The 16,715-nt window shown below is 36.5% G+C and overlaps 1 protein-coding gene across 1 annotated transcript in view; it reads left to right on the top strand.

Annotated features, from left to right (window-relative positions):
- Nucleotides 1–15,202, top strand: part of LOC117415557 (staphylococcal nuclease domain-containing protein 1) — a 186,814-nt gene extending 171,612 nt beyond the window's left edge. The window contains exons 23-24 of the mRNA XM_034026068.3: nucleotides 12,106–12,150; nucleotides 14,587–15,202. Coding sequence (XP_033881959.1) covers nucleotides 12,106–12,150; nucleotides 14,587–14,652 — 111 coding nt within the window. The 3' untranslated portion in view covers nucleotides 14,653–15,202. The remainder of the gene's footprint in view (nucleotides 1–12,105; nucleotides 12,151–14,586) is intronic.
- The last annotated feature ends 1,513 nt before the right edge of the window (nucleotides 15,203–16,715 follow it).

The raw sequence follows: 16,715 nt of genomic DNA, 5'->3' as shown, positions 1-16,715 counted from the left end.
CTCTGATGGTGCATACTTCCTGTTATTACGCACGCACCGCAATGGCACGCAGTGGTCTGTGCTGCGCATATTGTGTATTCATAGGCCAACTTCTTACTGTTTTGAATTTGACCTTGTTCTCTTACTGTAATTTATGCAGTATTATCATGGCCAATGCTAAACGATCGTCAATTTCACTTAAGGACAAACTGTACATTATTGGCGAAATCTTAAAGGGACGAAAGCAGTCAGAATTATGTTGTCAAAGAGCTCAAGTTTAAAAAGCAGCAGTCATCTCCTAAGGCCCTGTCCACATTGGAACAAAAAAAATCGACAACCAAGTTCAAAACCAATTTACCTGAACCCTAGCCCATCAGTGTTAGAGCGTCCAGATTGCCATAATAAAACAGGATTAGTTTAACCCAGCTATTGTTGAAAAAACACTTCCCTGGATGACTGTATCCCAGAAACCACTGTAATTTATACACGTTCTTTCTCCCCCCCAGTAAATGTTGTTGTTTATTTTCATTGAATACGGGAGCAGAACGGAGGAGCTACGAGAAAGTGCTTAAGTAATCAAAAGTGGAATAATTCGTATGGGGGGGGGGGAATGCTCATGCCATAGTAAATAAATTAGATGGGCATTTCGCACAACGGAAATTCTGGGCGTATAAGACGTTCTTCAATTTAAAAGTCAAAAGAAAGACCTTTTAACTTGCTAATATGTGATGTGATCTAAGATAATTTAAAACGCGTTTTGGACACTAGGTTTTGTGTACTACAGTACATGGAATATGACAAGAATAAATCCTCCTGTATTTTAATTCGGGCTTGTCTTTTCTTTATTCTCATCTCATGTAAACAGGGAGATTATGGCAACATACTACCGCAAAGCACTAGGAGATATCGGAGGATACTGTGTAACCAGACTCAAAAACAGTTCACTTCCAGATTACAGTTAAACCAGTTTATCTAACCCATTTATGCCAACAACAGAGTTCGAGACTACCTCCTGAGTAGGTTTCAAACTCGGTTGTTGAACTCCATTATGAACCATGTTTAGTGTGGATGCAAATCGATTTAAGCACTGTTAAACAGGTTTTGAACCCTTAACTCGGTTATAAAACGCTAATGTGGCCAGGGCCTAAAAGACTTCATAAAATAGCGTACAGGCAATGATTACTCTGCTGTACCTGAACTGAGTTTATTGACTTTTATATTATTTTTATTATCAGTTTTATTTATTCTATAATTTATTATTACTGTACTGTTTTTTTTTTATTAATTTGTTTTTTACTAATTACAGTACAGTATTATTCAATACATTAATTACATGTTGTGTTTTTATAATTAATTTAGCTGACCATCTTTATCCAAGACAACATAGAATTACTGTATTAAATAATTCAAATATAGAATGTTACATATTATATAGTAATGTTGCATTGTTTTCTATTTCTTCTGTAATAAACCTTTATACTACATACATGTACATTATATGTACATTAATCAATTAGTACTGTACTAGGTTTTGATTTTTGTGCTGATTTGGCAGGTATGTGCATGTATCTGGTTATTGCATACCTCGGTTATTACATCAGTTATTGTATCAGTTTCACTGTACTTATTTTTACACAATGAATAGTTTCACCCTTGTTGTATATGGAGGTTGCAAGTCAATGCAGAAAAACACAATTGTACATTTAACTGGTTACCTTGCTTTCACTTTACTGGCATTTCACTAATTGTATAGTTTAAAGTGGCAGTACATGTAGTAGTAACAAGTATTCTGGCCATATGAAAATGGACTGATTTATCAGCAGCATAACTGGACTGGTTGAATTGGAGCCAAGTGAATTCCATTTCTCTTCAGTATCAGTCAGATGTGAAAAAAATGCCCTCAGGTGTGTCTGTAGTTTTTATTAAATAAACACATTAAAAAAAATGTTTGATATACCAGTCCTAAATGTTTCCTTGGAGTAAAACTGATTATATCAGCTCCCAAAAATAAGTGTCATTCAAAAAAGCAATGCATCATTGCTGAAGCATGTACTTCTACTTCTAATCTAACACAGAGAGAGAGAGAGAGAGAGAGAGAGAGAGAAGAGCTTCTCTAATTGGTCACAATTGTTACTATTTCAAAAGCAAAGACATATTGGGAACACCCAGGTATGTTCCAAGCTTGATTTAATGAATAGGTGAAAAGTATTTTTCCTAATGGAAGATGGATGGCCTTTCCATGTGCTGCCATGAAGATGGGGTAATATATGATGCTGTTGGGTATTCATTGATATCTGACACTAGGAAATGTTGTTCTGTAAGTTCAGAAAGTGTGGGGTCACCACAAGTCAGGCATTGGCTATTGAGGTCCCCTCAAGGGCAATTACACAGAAACAGAACAGTAATTTAATCGTTTACCAAAGACCTATACTGTTAAGCACCACAGTACTGTATCCCTTTTTGGTAAATTATGTTAATGCTGACATTGTTGGGTTCTGTTGAAGTGAAAAAAAACACCTGTCTGAAGTATTTTCTCAATTCTTGGGAATGTGCTGTGGAAAATGCATCAACATATGTATTCAGAAAATGCCTTACGTGACACCTTAATATAGTAAATGTTTTAACAGAATGTGGCTTGTTGCTGTTTATAGAAGGGCATTTGGTTTCTGCTAGCCTGTGCACAAATAGGGACATCCAATGCCGGATCCACCATACTGAGGATTCTGGGATTTTTAAAAGCTTAGAACTCCCAAAAGACAGTGTCTCCCAAAAATGATAATGCTGGCTTGTAACTGTGTAATTGAAAGTAGAGCATTAATACTTCCATTTAAATTAATATGAACATATGTTGGTCAGTCCAGCATGACATCATATTATTAGTACTTAAATGGGAAACATGGTTTGTATCTGCCTAATGTTGTGTTTTTTTCTTTTTTTTTTTTTTTTTTTTTTTTTTAATTACGATGTTAACCATACTAGTTATGCATACAGAAAATATATTAATACTACTTGTCAGTCCCAGTGGTATTGTGCATATAAAACTCAGTTTAGTGTTTTGGGAGGCCTGAAATGTATAATATTACAAAGCAGCTTGCTTGCTTTCACATTATGCAAATTTAACTGGGAACTCAAAAGCAATGTTATAAATTCTAGAGATAAGGAAAGATGGGCTATTTGTACAATAATTACTCCCATTAAACTGTGACATTCTTTAAACCATTATTTGCTCTTGCAAGAATCCCGTGATGCCAAGATGACATTTTTATTTGGCAAAGAGTTTTTATATTAAGGATTTTTTTTTTAAGTGTGTGTGTATATATGTATATATATAATATATATATATATATATATTCATTTTTATAAAATGTGTGTAAACATTCTCATTTTTCTAGCCACAGATTATTTACTGCTATTCATGAAATGATCCATTTCAAAATGTAGCGCTTTCTATTTAAGTACTTGTGGTTTTATAGGTGTTGTCTTGTTTATTTTGATAAAGGCCCTGTGACAGATAGAATGAAGCCCTAGAAAACCAAGGCCAGCACAGGATCGATTCATCTGCAAGATGTTGGCTACTGATGTCTAAAGACATTACACTGCAAACAATTGTTGACTCTTTGAACAGAAATTAGTTTCTCAGCCTTTGTCCTTTTTGCAATGCATTTCTACTCCACATAAGTGGGGATGCAATGTCAAAATAAATAAGTAACTTCCTATGAATATATGAAAACCATTTTACTATTTCCCATTTAGAATATAATCGATATAATGTAACACTGTTACACTGGGTGGGGGTGGTCGGGTCTCAACTGCCTTATTTTAAGTAATACGTGATAAGTTAAAATTACGAGAGATTTAGGTTAGTCAATAACAAACTAGAACTGAAGTTGTGTTGGATATTCTTTCTAGTTTCTGGTGATGGGGACCCGGTTTTATCCAGGTCCTTTGAGTTTCAGAGACATTTTAATTATTTTTCAGTTAAGCTTCTGTATGAATGGAAAACTGTACATTTGTGGACATGTGTGCCATAGCTTCAAAATGTTGTATCCAAAAACAGTTAAGTGTTTTTTGTTGTGAATAAACGGTGAATGTCTCCAGCCCTGGGAGAAACATTTTTAAGTGGGGAAAATGAGAAAATGTTGAAACAGCATTTCTCCAGATGGTTTCAGATATTTGATGGAAGCTGCTACCTTGAAGTAGACCTGTATTTTTTTTTTTATTTTGTTTTAAGTGTTTCTTGATAACGCTGGTTAAGTGCATCATCCCAGAGTTTAAGTCTCCAGGCGGTGCTTTTGCAAGTCGGTTATCTGTATGTATGGTATAATTATGAAATATACTATATCCCTTCCAGATGATAACCCTCAAACAGATTTTGCTTCGGCCTGTTTTTCCCCCATAAGGAGCAATTGTGGTCTTTTGTACAGTAGTTGACAAACAGCTTTGTTCTTTCTGCTTTTCTTGCTTGGGTCAGCAAACACTGTAGGAATCTGTCGCTGACCTACAGTATTTCAGAGAACAGACTCACACAACTGCCGAACACGAGCATTTTAGGATTTTTGCCTTAAGTTTACTTGATTTTCATTGCCTTGAAAAGTACAAACACAAGCCCTAGTTATTAAATAAAGTACATTATGTACCAGAACTTGCCGCTGTTAAAATGTGTATTTAAAAGACACACTCGGGCTCCCGAGTGGCACATCCAGTAAAGGCGCTCTGCGTGGAGTGCAGGATGCGCCCTACAGCCTGGAGATCGCAGGTTGGAATCCAGGCTATGTCACTGCTGACCGTGACCGGGAGTTCCTAGGGAGCGGTGCACAATTGGCCGAGGGAGGGCTTAGATCGGCAGGGCAATCCACGGTTCACCGTGCTCCAGCGACCCCTGTGGCTGATAGGGCGCCTGCGGGTCTGCAGTGGAGCCATTCAGATCTGTGTTGTCCTCCGGCACTATAGGTCTGGTCAATGATAATTGGTCATTCCAAATTGGGGAGAAAACCGTTGGCGACGACTGAATTTAAAAAAACACGTTTATTTTGTTTATGGATATTGTAGTGATGTGGGTGCTTACAGTAGTCAACAGTAACACGTGTTCTGCAAAATAGGCTAAATCTTAATTTAGCTTTCAAGCATCTTGTATCTGAACAGTCATACATGTAAAATGATGAGTAAAATTCTTTTTTTGGTTTATCTACATTAACAAATAAATTAACTGTCTGCAAGTGTGGGAGTGTTCCGTCTATAGATGGTTTTCCATCTTAAATATTTTGGGAACTGTGAAAAATCAATGTTTGGAATGGGTACTGTAGCAATGGCGGTTGTTGGTGAGCTGAGAGCTGGTTTTGTAAGCAAAAAAAAAGTTCTTTTCAGCTTGCAATTTACCATGAAAAATATGCATTTTATTTTCCTTATAGCATTTTACACTGTAAAGTCATACTTTTATCAGAGCCGTGCATTTGGTTACTATGGCAATGGGATCAAACAAATACCGACTTCATGATTGATGTCAGAGTTATACTTGTACTAGTATGTACATTGACCTAGCAGGTCAGTGGCATACATGATGTTACAATTTACTAATAATTTGAAGGTATCTGGTTTTCAAAATTTGGTTAGCTGTACCTGAGAGAATGCAGTGAAAACGAGTAGCCATATTTAGCTGGAAACAAGGTATTCTCAGGACAGTAATAAGCTTTAAGTTTTGTTTTGAAGGCAGCAGGATCATAGCTTGTTTTGTTTGTATTTGCTTGACAGACGCCCTTATGCACGGTGACTTAGGTTTTTTTTTAGTTTCTGTTTGCACTTTGTTTTGTAAAATGAAGCGGTTTGTGCAATTGTTGTGCACAGTGCGTTTGTTTCTGTAGGTTGTACACGCATATTTGCTTTGTATTTGTAGTGTATAAGCTACGTGCAACTACTGTTAAAATATAAACTGCTAAAAATGTTCGCCTTGCTTCAATCGGCACCATACATTTTCCATCTTGGCTACTTTGCTGTGATCCCGTAATCTTGTAATAAACATTTATTTTTTGACAATCATCCACAGAATTTTCTTCACTGTGCTTACTTTTCTTTCTACACAGCTAAAGGGCATTTGTGTGTGTGTGTGTGGATAGATGGATGGATGGATGGATGGCTGTGGCTTTGCACCATTCACACAAACAGTCTGTGTGCCTTTGGTCCTTATCACTACTTTTCAATGGCTCCTGTCAAGTCCAATCATGCTGCCCACAGCTCTCTAAAATGTTACCGTTTCTCTTTGGTGATGGCTCAAAACCTAATTAACAAGCCAGGTTCCGATTCTTAGTATTAACCGTAGGAAGGCTATTTAGGCCAGTAAAATGTTCTGACTGGCACGTGTCATTCCAACGTTCAGTTTGTTGACAAGTCATCTAGGTCCTCTGAGGTCCATTGGGTAAAAATCAGGCAGACAATTCAGTCGTTTGTTGTTTGACCCCCTCTCTGTTATGGAAATTCAGATTATTACTCTGGATCTCTAAGGGCAAATGGAATATACATTATTGATGAGGTTATTCCAAATGAGAGTATTCTCTTGAGCATATGTGTCTGTGTGAGTTGTAAGTGGGGCAGTATCTTATATTGTGACTCATACTGGGTGTTCCTGTTCACAACAGACCTGGCATTGGTATAAATATCTGTGTAAACAAATTCCATCTGTCGGTAGATACAGGGCTAACATTACTTCTGTAAGTCAAGTTTACCCATGGAAGAAAAAAAAGCCACTCTACTTGTTTTTCCTAGATTGTTACCTAATCCAAAACATTTTCTAAGCCAATAAGAGACTAAAAAGCAGTCTAAAAGCATATGCATTAAGCTTTTAGTGACAGAATGATGCCCTTATTCAAGCAAACTGGTCTAATCAAACAAGCTTTTATGCATTTCCTATTTCTTAGAACTTATATTTAAAAGGTATTTGGTAAGATGGGCCTCAGGGGGTTCTTGCAGAGCTCATTTTGAACAATCTATTTAAATTATATACCGACAACTGTTAAGAACTGCTGTTTGTACCATTTTGTGCAAGTAGTTCTGAACATTATCAGCTGTGACGAGGTTTAATTTAACATCCAGGTCAGCCTGTATAATTCAGCCTCTTGCTTTTGATTGTCCAATATACTTTCCTACTCTCTTCTTGCTATGATTTTAGAGCTCTGACCTTCTTTAATATAAACGGAAAACTGATCACGTTTGCTCTCATTAGTCAGGATGCAAAAAAATGTTAACTTGGATAAATCCACACAGCATGTAAAAACAGTCCTATTGCACTATGTTCAAACTGTATTCTTCAGTTATATAAATTCATGTAATTAGTCATTCAGAATGCTATTTTTGTTTTGGTATATGAAGATATTGACCTTCAGTACATGTTAAATAGGTAAAAGCAGCATTTTCATTGACAATGTGTTTTTCTTTTCGTTTTGGGGATGCTTTCAGGGGTACAGATGTAGTCATTTCTGATCTGAGCGACGATAAGTAATTAAGTAGCTGGGCCCTGCTGTGATAGATAATGTTTGCAGTAAAGCATTGCAGTACAATAAAGGAATTTGATGGGCTGAGGCATAGGATTAAGTATGTAGGGATGTAGCAAATGGGTACTGCAGTGAAGGACTTACTGGACTGAAGTGAAGCAAACATGGGTGCTGTCAAGCAGCTTGTGGGTGCTGATATAAAGGAAGTGAATCAAATGTATATCCCAGTCCTTTTAAATACTGAATAGTGTGAATTCACAAATGCAAGTAAAAGGTGGTCCATTAATCCTTCTAACAAAAGCTGAAGCAGTCATATGAATATTGAATCATCAGAGTACACATCAAACAATGATTAATCCCCACCAAGAACACCGCTTCAGACCTAATGCCATCCTTGTAGCCAAATATACATTTTGTTTGGCAGATTAAGTTCCATTTTAGGAAATACTGTTCATTCATTGATTTTTATAATGAGCTTAAGACAAAAATATTTACACTGTCAGAAAACCGCTTGCTTTAGCCTTGACGTGCCAGTACACTGGTAGTGCATCAGGTCACAGTCCTTTTTTAGATCATATCCGTAGTATATGGTACATAAAACAAACCTATTGCTGGTCGGCAGCATGCAGTCCTGTTGGGTGAGTATGAAAGAATTTTTAACACACTATAAATTAAATAGGCATCCAGTTATAAGCTGCTGGCTTCATTTGCTAATGGAGCAAATGAGCAATGCTGACTTCTGCAGGAATGCTTTGAAAAGGTTCTATCGCAATGGATTATTCTTGTGAAGATGGTTTCACAACATTAAAGGGTTTAAAGTACAATTCACTTGAATTCGGATGAGACTGGTGTGTGAGAGGTAATTTGCCCTCCACCTTTTATTCTGTGTTGTGTACTGTAAATGTGAGGTTTCATAAAAAGAGCATGTATTGTATAAAATTAACATGCACAGTGTACTCGCAGTGTTGATATCCTGAAGAGTTAAACTTTTTTAGCGCAATGGGGAAATTATTATTATTATTATTATTATTATTATTATTATAGATGGTATTAAAGCCTTTGCTCTAGTGCAGTGATATATTCTTTCTTTTCCAGTAATGCCTTTTCGATTTCACAGGTATTTAACCTGGGTTAGCTATCACAGTTTTATTATCATTGTTGGGGACGTTGAGGACCGTAGACGCAGTGGTCGGCCAAGGAAACTTACTGTAGCAGATGAAAGACACATCATGCTTACTTCCCTTCGCAATCGGAAGATGTCCAGCAGTGCCATCAGCTCAGAATTGGCAGAAAACAGTGGGACCCTGGTACACCCATCTACTGTCCGGAGAAGTCTGGTCAGAAGTGGCCTTCATGGAAGACTTGCGGCCAAAAAGCCATACCTCCGATGTGGAAACAAGGCCAAGCGACTCAACTATGCACGAAAACACAGGAACTGGGGTGCAGAAAAATGGCAGCAGGTGCTCTGGACTGATGAGTCAAAATTTGAAATATTTGGCTGTATCAGAAGGCAGTTTGTTCGCTGAAGGGCTGGAGAGCGGTACACAAATGAGTGTCTGCAGGCAACAGTGAAGCATGGTGGAGGTTCCTTGCAAGTTTGGGGCTGCATTTCTGCAAATGGAGTTGGAGATTTGGTCAGAATTAATGGTCTCCTCAATGCTGAGAAGTATAGGCAGATACTTATCCATCATGCAATACCATCAGGGAGGCATCTGATTGGCCCCAAATTTATTCTGCAGCATGACAACGACCCCAAACATACAGCGAAAGTCATTAAGAACTATCTTCAGCGTAAAGAAGAACAAGGAGTCCTGGAAGTGATGGTATGGCCCCCACAGAGCCCTGATCTCAACATCATCGATTCTGTCTGGGATTACATGAAGAGAGAGAAGCAACTGAGGCTGCCTAAATCCACAGAAGAACTGTGGCTAGTTCTCCAAGATGTTTGGGCCAACCTACCTGCCGAGTTCCTTCAAAAACTGTGTGCAAGTGTACCTAGAAGAATTGATGCTGTTGAAGGCAAAGGGTGGTCACACCAAATATTGATTTGATGTAGATTTTCCTCCTGTTCACTCACTTTGCATTTTGTTAATTGATAAATATAAACTATTAACATGTCTATTTTTGAAAGCATTCTTACTTTACAGCATTTTTTCACACCTGCCTAAAACTTCTGCACAGTACTGTATGTATGTATGTATGTATGTATGTATGTATATGTATGTATGTATATATATATATAATATATATATATATATATATATATATATATATATATATAATATATATATACGGTAGGTACTGCTGCAAGGCTTTTGTTCTGAATTGGGTTTGATTATGCCATGTTAATGTGCTTGAATGTGAATTATAATTCACAGGTTCTTCAGCTTATTACTATTTTTTTCTTGTAAGATTTAGTATATGTACCACATCTTGCAAACTCTTATTTCAGCAGTTGCATTTTAGAAAAACAGCGCTCTCTTAATAAATAAGTGTTAATTTCTTGTCTGTGCTGTCATTTGTTCTCAATAGGAGTTATGAGACATGTACTGCTTTTAATATGGATTCTGCCTCCTAAAATCCATTTATCATATTGTCAACCTATCTTTCCTACTGAAAGTCGAAAAGATTAAACTGATTGTGCTCCATTTCAATGCATACCTAATGGAGAGAATCTCTGATTAAATCAAAACTTGTCATTTGAAGGTAGCTGAATTCACTTTTTTGTGGGGGTGGGGTCTTGAATGTTAAATGATATTTGAGTGTCTTTTTTGGCAGGCGGGGGCAGGGCGGGGGCGGGGGGCGCAGGGCAGAGGTCTATACTCCCAGTTATTTTTGTAGTTAAACTGCTGTAGCTTTGAGATTGGAAAGAAGGTACCCTTTGGCAATGTTTACAAACATTTTCAGCATTAGTGGTTGCTAGCAATTATAATCTTACCTGAATATATAGTGATGTTATAGGCTTTCTTTGTACTAGGGAAAACACACAAATATGTGAGCAATTTATTCATTAAAAAATGTAATGGGGTATAATCCAAATGTTGTACCAGCGGCTGTTTGATTTCCTTGAATTTAAGCCATGACAATATAACAGACAATTGAGCACCTGGCATATATTTACTTTACGGACGACCAATAGTGGCAAACTTAATGCGGCATACAAATAGCGTTTGGTACCTAAATGCCAATCAATAGAATAAAATGGTTAAATAACTTGTGTGTGTGGTGTTTCTTTGCCTATGAGACTGACAATGATTGTTATGTATAGGGTTTATTGTATCTTAATTTAAAATAAACATGATTCATACTGTGTTTGTATTTCAAAGTATGTCTCTGCAAGCTTACAAGAATTAACTATTTAAATAACATACCTGCAATTTTTCTTTTCATTGTGAACATCCTGACAACTTTTTACACTTAACTTTAAAATCTGTTTCAAAGCTCTTTTCAAAATGTCTGCTCTAGTGCACTGATAGTGTAAGGATTATTGCCCACATTGTCAAACAGGTAACACAGCTATAACGATCCATGATGTAGTACGGAACAGAAAAGCCAGAGCACTTGAAAAGAGCTTTGAAACCTGTTGTGTGAATATACCGAAAGTATGGTGTTAAAATGGATGTCTTTTGAAAACAGTGGACGTGTATACTAATGCATGCTGTCTGAGATCTACATGCTTTAGCCGTGTATTTCCAAATTTTACAGGCCGTATGAACCTTTGTAAGGGTTTGTTGACATTTCTGTAAATGTGGTTGGTTTATTGCATTTGCATTGGTATATATGCACTGTAACTTCTCTCTGCTACCAAGATATCCCTTGTAAATATTTGTAAATAGAGACAGTCTTCCCAATGAAATGCCAGTGGCCTCTGGCTGAATATATGCTTTTCTTTGTTGTTGCACTTGACAGTTTCTACAGAAATTTAGACATACTAAAAGAAACGTAATAAATACATTAAATTACAAACATTTTCGATTTCAGTTGAGGCAGACTTTTAGTATTTATAAATGTAGCATCATTGTGTGCTTTGATATTTATGGGTGAGTCTCTACAGAAAGTTATGTAGAATGATGGGGTGTCATCATCCCAAGGATGCTTGCCATTGTGGAAAAAATTGTGGTCACATTGAGCACCTAAAAACATGCTGTGCCATCTGTATCCACGATATACTATTGCTACCTGTCGAGATTCATTGCTCTATGAACACAGACATCAACTTTGTTTAGTTTTTGTAGGTAGTTTAGTGTGATACTGTTCTGTTTTTGGCTAAGACAGTATGTAGAATACAATGCAGAGTACAGTAGTTGTGATAACTGACTCAGTCTGGCTATTGGCCTGCATGAAGTTTTAGTCCATTTATTTCTGGTGTTGATGAATTAACAATTTATAAATGTGGAAATTTCAAGTTTTGATAAGAGAGCAGAGGAATATAATTGCTCTACAGGCACATAAAACCTACTCTGCAAGTGCAGCAATTTGCTGACTGAGAATAAACCAGCAACTGTTTTTAATCAAGTGCTTATTTATTTAAATCGTTTTAATAAAAGTTGTTTTGTTCTTGCTGTAACTTAAGATGCTAAAGCTCATGGTCATGTGTTGTTGCTTCTGGCTGTAAACCATCTATTCTGCTGTCTCTCTCCCACAGGTCAAAGAGTACCTGATTGCACAGGAATCTGCAAAGGCTGCCAGGGTAAGTTCTCTACAGATCTGTTTCTCAGTAGTATAAGACCATTCAAAAGGTCTGGATGAGAGAATATTACTGGTCTGAAACTATTAAATGCGTGAGAACAAAGTTGATTATGAGGCTTTTGTCTCTGTTCATTTTAAATGTTGCTATTTTTTTCCAGTTCTAGGTTAAGAGTGAAAATTATGTAATCCTGAAAATCTGTAATGTCTATAATTTTATAATGTATTTATAATTGGCCCTTTTGAGTCAGGTCACTTAATATGCAAGAGCTTTAGGCACTATCTACACTAGTCTTGAACTGACCAGTTTCCATAATGTGTAACCTGCTGTTTCCACTAATCCTAGTTCCCAAGCCCTTGTGAGACTCTGGTAGATGAGTGTCAGTATTCAAGTAGTACAGAACACTGTCTCATGCCTAAAACAAACTCTTTACTTACTGTTGCTGTCGTGTACAGTAGTCTTTTTACAGCAACAGTAAGGAGATTTTCACACCTAGTTCACTTGCAAGTGATTTGAATTGTGGTTCACTAGCCAACAAACTCATTTTTTTCAGGTTTGCTTCGGTTCGTTTCACATCAGAAAAATTCAAGCAAATTTGAGTTATTTTAAAGTGTATTAAAATGTTTGTTTGGTTCACTTGCAGCTTCATCCAGACTAGAGTTCTGTTGGTTTCACATTTCACTTTTCCAAACGCATTCGGCTCTTTTGCCGATTTACCAGTGCGGATATGCTCTCTGGAAAAACTTTCCGTCATGCCCAACATGGGAATACTTTACATCATGTGGCTGTGCTGTTGTCCGTGTTCTTTTAGCTTATTTGATGCTCACAACATCAAATCATTGCCAAAGAAACGTAACATTCCAAAAGAGAGTATTTGTCAGAAAAACACTGTTCTTTTAGAGGAAATGTCAGAGACAATTATGATCAGCGCTCCAGATATACTTTGGGGTCTGGGAGTAACTTACCCTCTAATTTAACACTGAGAGAATAAAATGTATTTTCAGGGGGTAAAATGCAATATTACCTTGAGTCATGAGTAATCTTGACTTAAATACTGTACACACTGCAAATTTAATGTTATTTTAAACTCTGTGAACATGTTAAAACTTTAGATAAATATAATAAGGAAATACATTAAGTTCTAAAACAGTTTGTTTATTTTATAGGCACCTTTTTTTAGCGGTTGCCTCCGGCAATGGTTCCGTTTTGGATTCGTAGCTGGACTGGGGTGTTTACGCTTCAACCTGTGTAGCTTCGAGTTTCTTCTTACTTTGATTGGCTGCAGAAACAACAGGGCTAGCCAGTGATTGGATAATGTTTGTTGGGCTGGTTTTTCTTGTGTACAGTTTCCTAGTAACTGAAGACATTGTATTCTGGGTTATGTAGTTGTTGGTGGAAATTTTAGGGGAGGCAGACAAGCTGTGCAACAATTGCTATGCGTATTTTTACGCATTTAAACTAAAATTTAGTGTGTATTTTGTATTTTTTAATGTGTAAAAACATCAGGTACGCAGCTTATCTGGACCACTGATCATGATTATGAAAAAGATTTACATATTGCACATTCGACCAATTGCAATTTAACTGTTTATGAATAATAATAATAATAATAATAATAATAATAATAATAATAATAGCAATAGCTTGTTGTGAATGTTGTATGTGTGGTGAGGTACAGATGCAACAGGAGCTGGTTTACTAAACTTAGGCGGAGTATCACAAATGCAACAGTTACCACTGTCTGTACAGACAGTACCGCTTTGTTTTCCCTGCGAGTGTATATGACACAATTATAATAAAGCCAGATGCAATACCTGTACTAAATTCAATTGTCATTTCATATTTTTCCTGACTTTCCTTGGTGCTTGCTGAAGTAGTAAGTCGCTTCCACGATTTGCTTTACTGTTTGGAGCGGTTTGTTATCAAGTGAACTGGAATAAGTTTGGTTTCACATTACAAAATGTTGAAATGGACCAAACTGGCAAACGTACGAGTCCACTTCCAAGAGAACTGAGACCACCATTAAGTGATCACTCCAAGCAACCCGAACCGCACTTCAATCCACATCAAACGGTCAAATGAACTAGGTGTGAAAATGCCCTAAAGTAATTAGTTTGATTATAGTCAAGTCTAAACTTTTTTTTTTTTTTTTATCCTGGTACACTTTGTGTTAAAGACCAATGGGCATGGTGTGTATTTGTTAAGAAAGATTTCTGACAAAGCTTGGATTTATAAACAGAATAACGCAGCCAATTATTGGGCGGCGTTAGCTATTTCAGCTTGTGAGGCAAACTTAATAAGAAAGGGGTTTAAAGGCAATATTTGCTAATATTTACTTTCAATACAGTGATTCACAAAGCTCATTTTTTTATTGCTGAAAATAACCACTCACAAAAAGCATAGGATGTTAATTTATTTGTATATTTTAATTTTCTTTAGCTGAACCTGTGGCGCTATGGAGACTTCCGTGCCGACGATGCTGATGAATTTGGCTACAAACGCTAAACACGCAAAACATTCCAAAGAGAACGTCCTGAAGACATCCTAAAACAAAATTATCTTTTTTTTTTATTATTATTTTATTTCTCTCTCACATGTCCAGTGACTTAATGGCCCCCTGCACTCCCCTCCTTTACTTGGACAGCTCTGTATTTGTGATTATGAGATGATTGTGATTATAATGAGATGAAGGAGGGAGAGAACTGGACATTTATCAGCTTGCTTTCCTGTGAGAGAATGCTTCCTATGAAAGAAATTAACTATGTCATTAAACACAAACAAGCAGGAATTTAATCTGTTTTTTAAAGGATTACATTAACTTTAACTGAAATAATTAAGGGTACAGTGTGTATGCAGGGTTTTGTTTTCTGTGTGGTAGGAATCTGCAGAAGCCTTGAAATTACATTTTTAATATTTTTGTTCTTGCTCGTGTCTCACAGTTAACAGTAAATCCTGTATGCTGTAGCAAACAGTATTTGGTTTTGTTTTCCAAGATTGTAACGTTGTCATGTATTTAAGTCTTTCACAGCTCAATAAAATGTAGCAAAAACTGAAAGACTGGTGTCCCTTTCATTTTAAAGCCAAATTCTACACCTATTCAGCAGAAAATACTAGTACAGCATAGTCTTCATCTGTTTGTAAGAGATGTAAGTATCCCCCTCCCAATGGGATAAACCTTCTCTCTCTCGCTCTCTCGCTCTCTCGCTCTCTCGCTCTCTCGCTCTCTCTCTCTCTCTCTCTCTCTCTCTCTCTCTCTCATGAATGTGAATGAGTCAGTGCTTGGAAATTCTGGCCTGTGATTTGGTTAACATTAGAAGCGCTGGAATTTCGAACTACCTAGAAGCGCCAAACCAGTCATTTTTACCGGTAGCTTTTTAAACAGCTGTAATATAATGAAAGACAAATGATCGTATAAAACTCAATTTTTATTTATTTATTTATTCTTTTTTTAAAAAAAAGGAGCAGTACAAAACAAGAAACTTAAATAAAACAAATAAAATAAACATTTCACTAGTAACTATTTTGTAACAGGTCTCTGTACATACAAAATTGTATCAACATTTTATTTGTTTGTAAAAATACCAAAGGGTCTTTTTTTCAAAAATAGTATATAGTGCACTACTTCAAAACATAAATTACTATAACAATAAACTATATATAAAACATATTTATTTAGCCTACATACCTGGCAGCTTTCTAACCTGTATAGTCTACACACAATACACGCTTCTCCACTTTCCCTGAGCATTTACCTCATACTGACCTTACACAACCGGTGCAGACATCCTAAGTTTTGTCATGTGATTGGTTCATATCACTGTCAGTCCTGTCCCTTTTCAAAGGAATGCCCTCCACCTCCACTCTTGAAGATGATGAAAGTACTACGAGAGAACAGCTTTTTCTGTTATTTATTTAGTTATTTACTTGTTGTATCAGTTATATTTAAATAAAATACTATAAAGCCATAATTATTTGCGACATCAATATTTGGCGAATCACACCATAAACCCTATTTTGCTCCAGAAATGTTGGCGACCTGTTACACTGGTAGTGGTATATTACTTCATTATATGTACAATACTAAGATATTCGCGCCAACAATGTTTACGTTTCTTTTATTCATATGTGAAAAACTCATGCTCGCAAATATTTATAGCTTTACAGTATATAAAGTCATAATTACTATCCAACATTGCCACTCATTATTTTCACTGAGTCATATATTAATTATGTACTGCGGACTCAGCAATTGGTGTATAATTAAATGCCCCTGGGGAAGACTATTGTTACCTCCAGCTTCGGGCACTATAGCCCCCTATCGGTAACAATAGTCTTCCCTCGGGTCAATAATTTTGCACTATAGCCCTCCTCTCCACTCCATATTTTAAAAAATAAAATAAAAAATAAATTGTGTGTGTAGCGTGAGGTTGGGTCATAATATCATTCTGTTTATGATATTAACACAAATGGAATATACAGGGAAGGTGGGTCCTAAGCCATTCTCTGTGTCTGATTGGTTTCTTGTCACAAACCTCCCCCACTGACAAAGAATGCTTTTAAAGAGTCGT

The sequence above is a fragment of the Acipenser ruthenus genome, chromosome 7 (genome assembly GCF_902713425.1).
Source record: "Acipenser ruthenus chromosome 7, fAciRut3.2 maternal haplotype, whole genome shotgun sequence".
Lineage (NCBI taxonomy): Eukaryota > Metazoa > Chordata > Actinopteri > Acipenseriformes > Acipenseridae > Acipenser > Acipenser ruthenus.
This window is presented reverse-complemented; position numbering and strand designations above follow the sequence as displayed.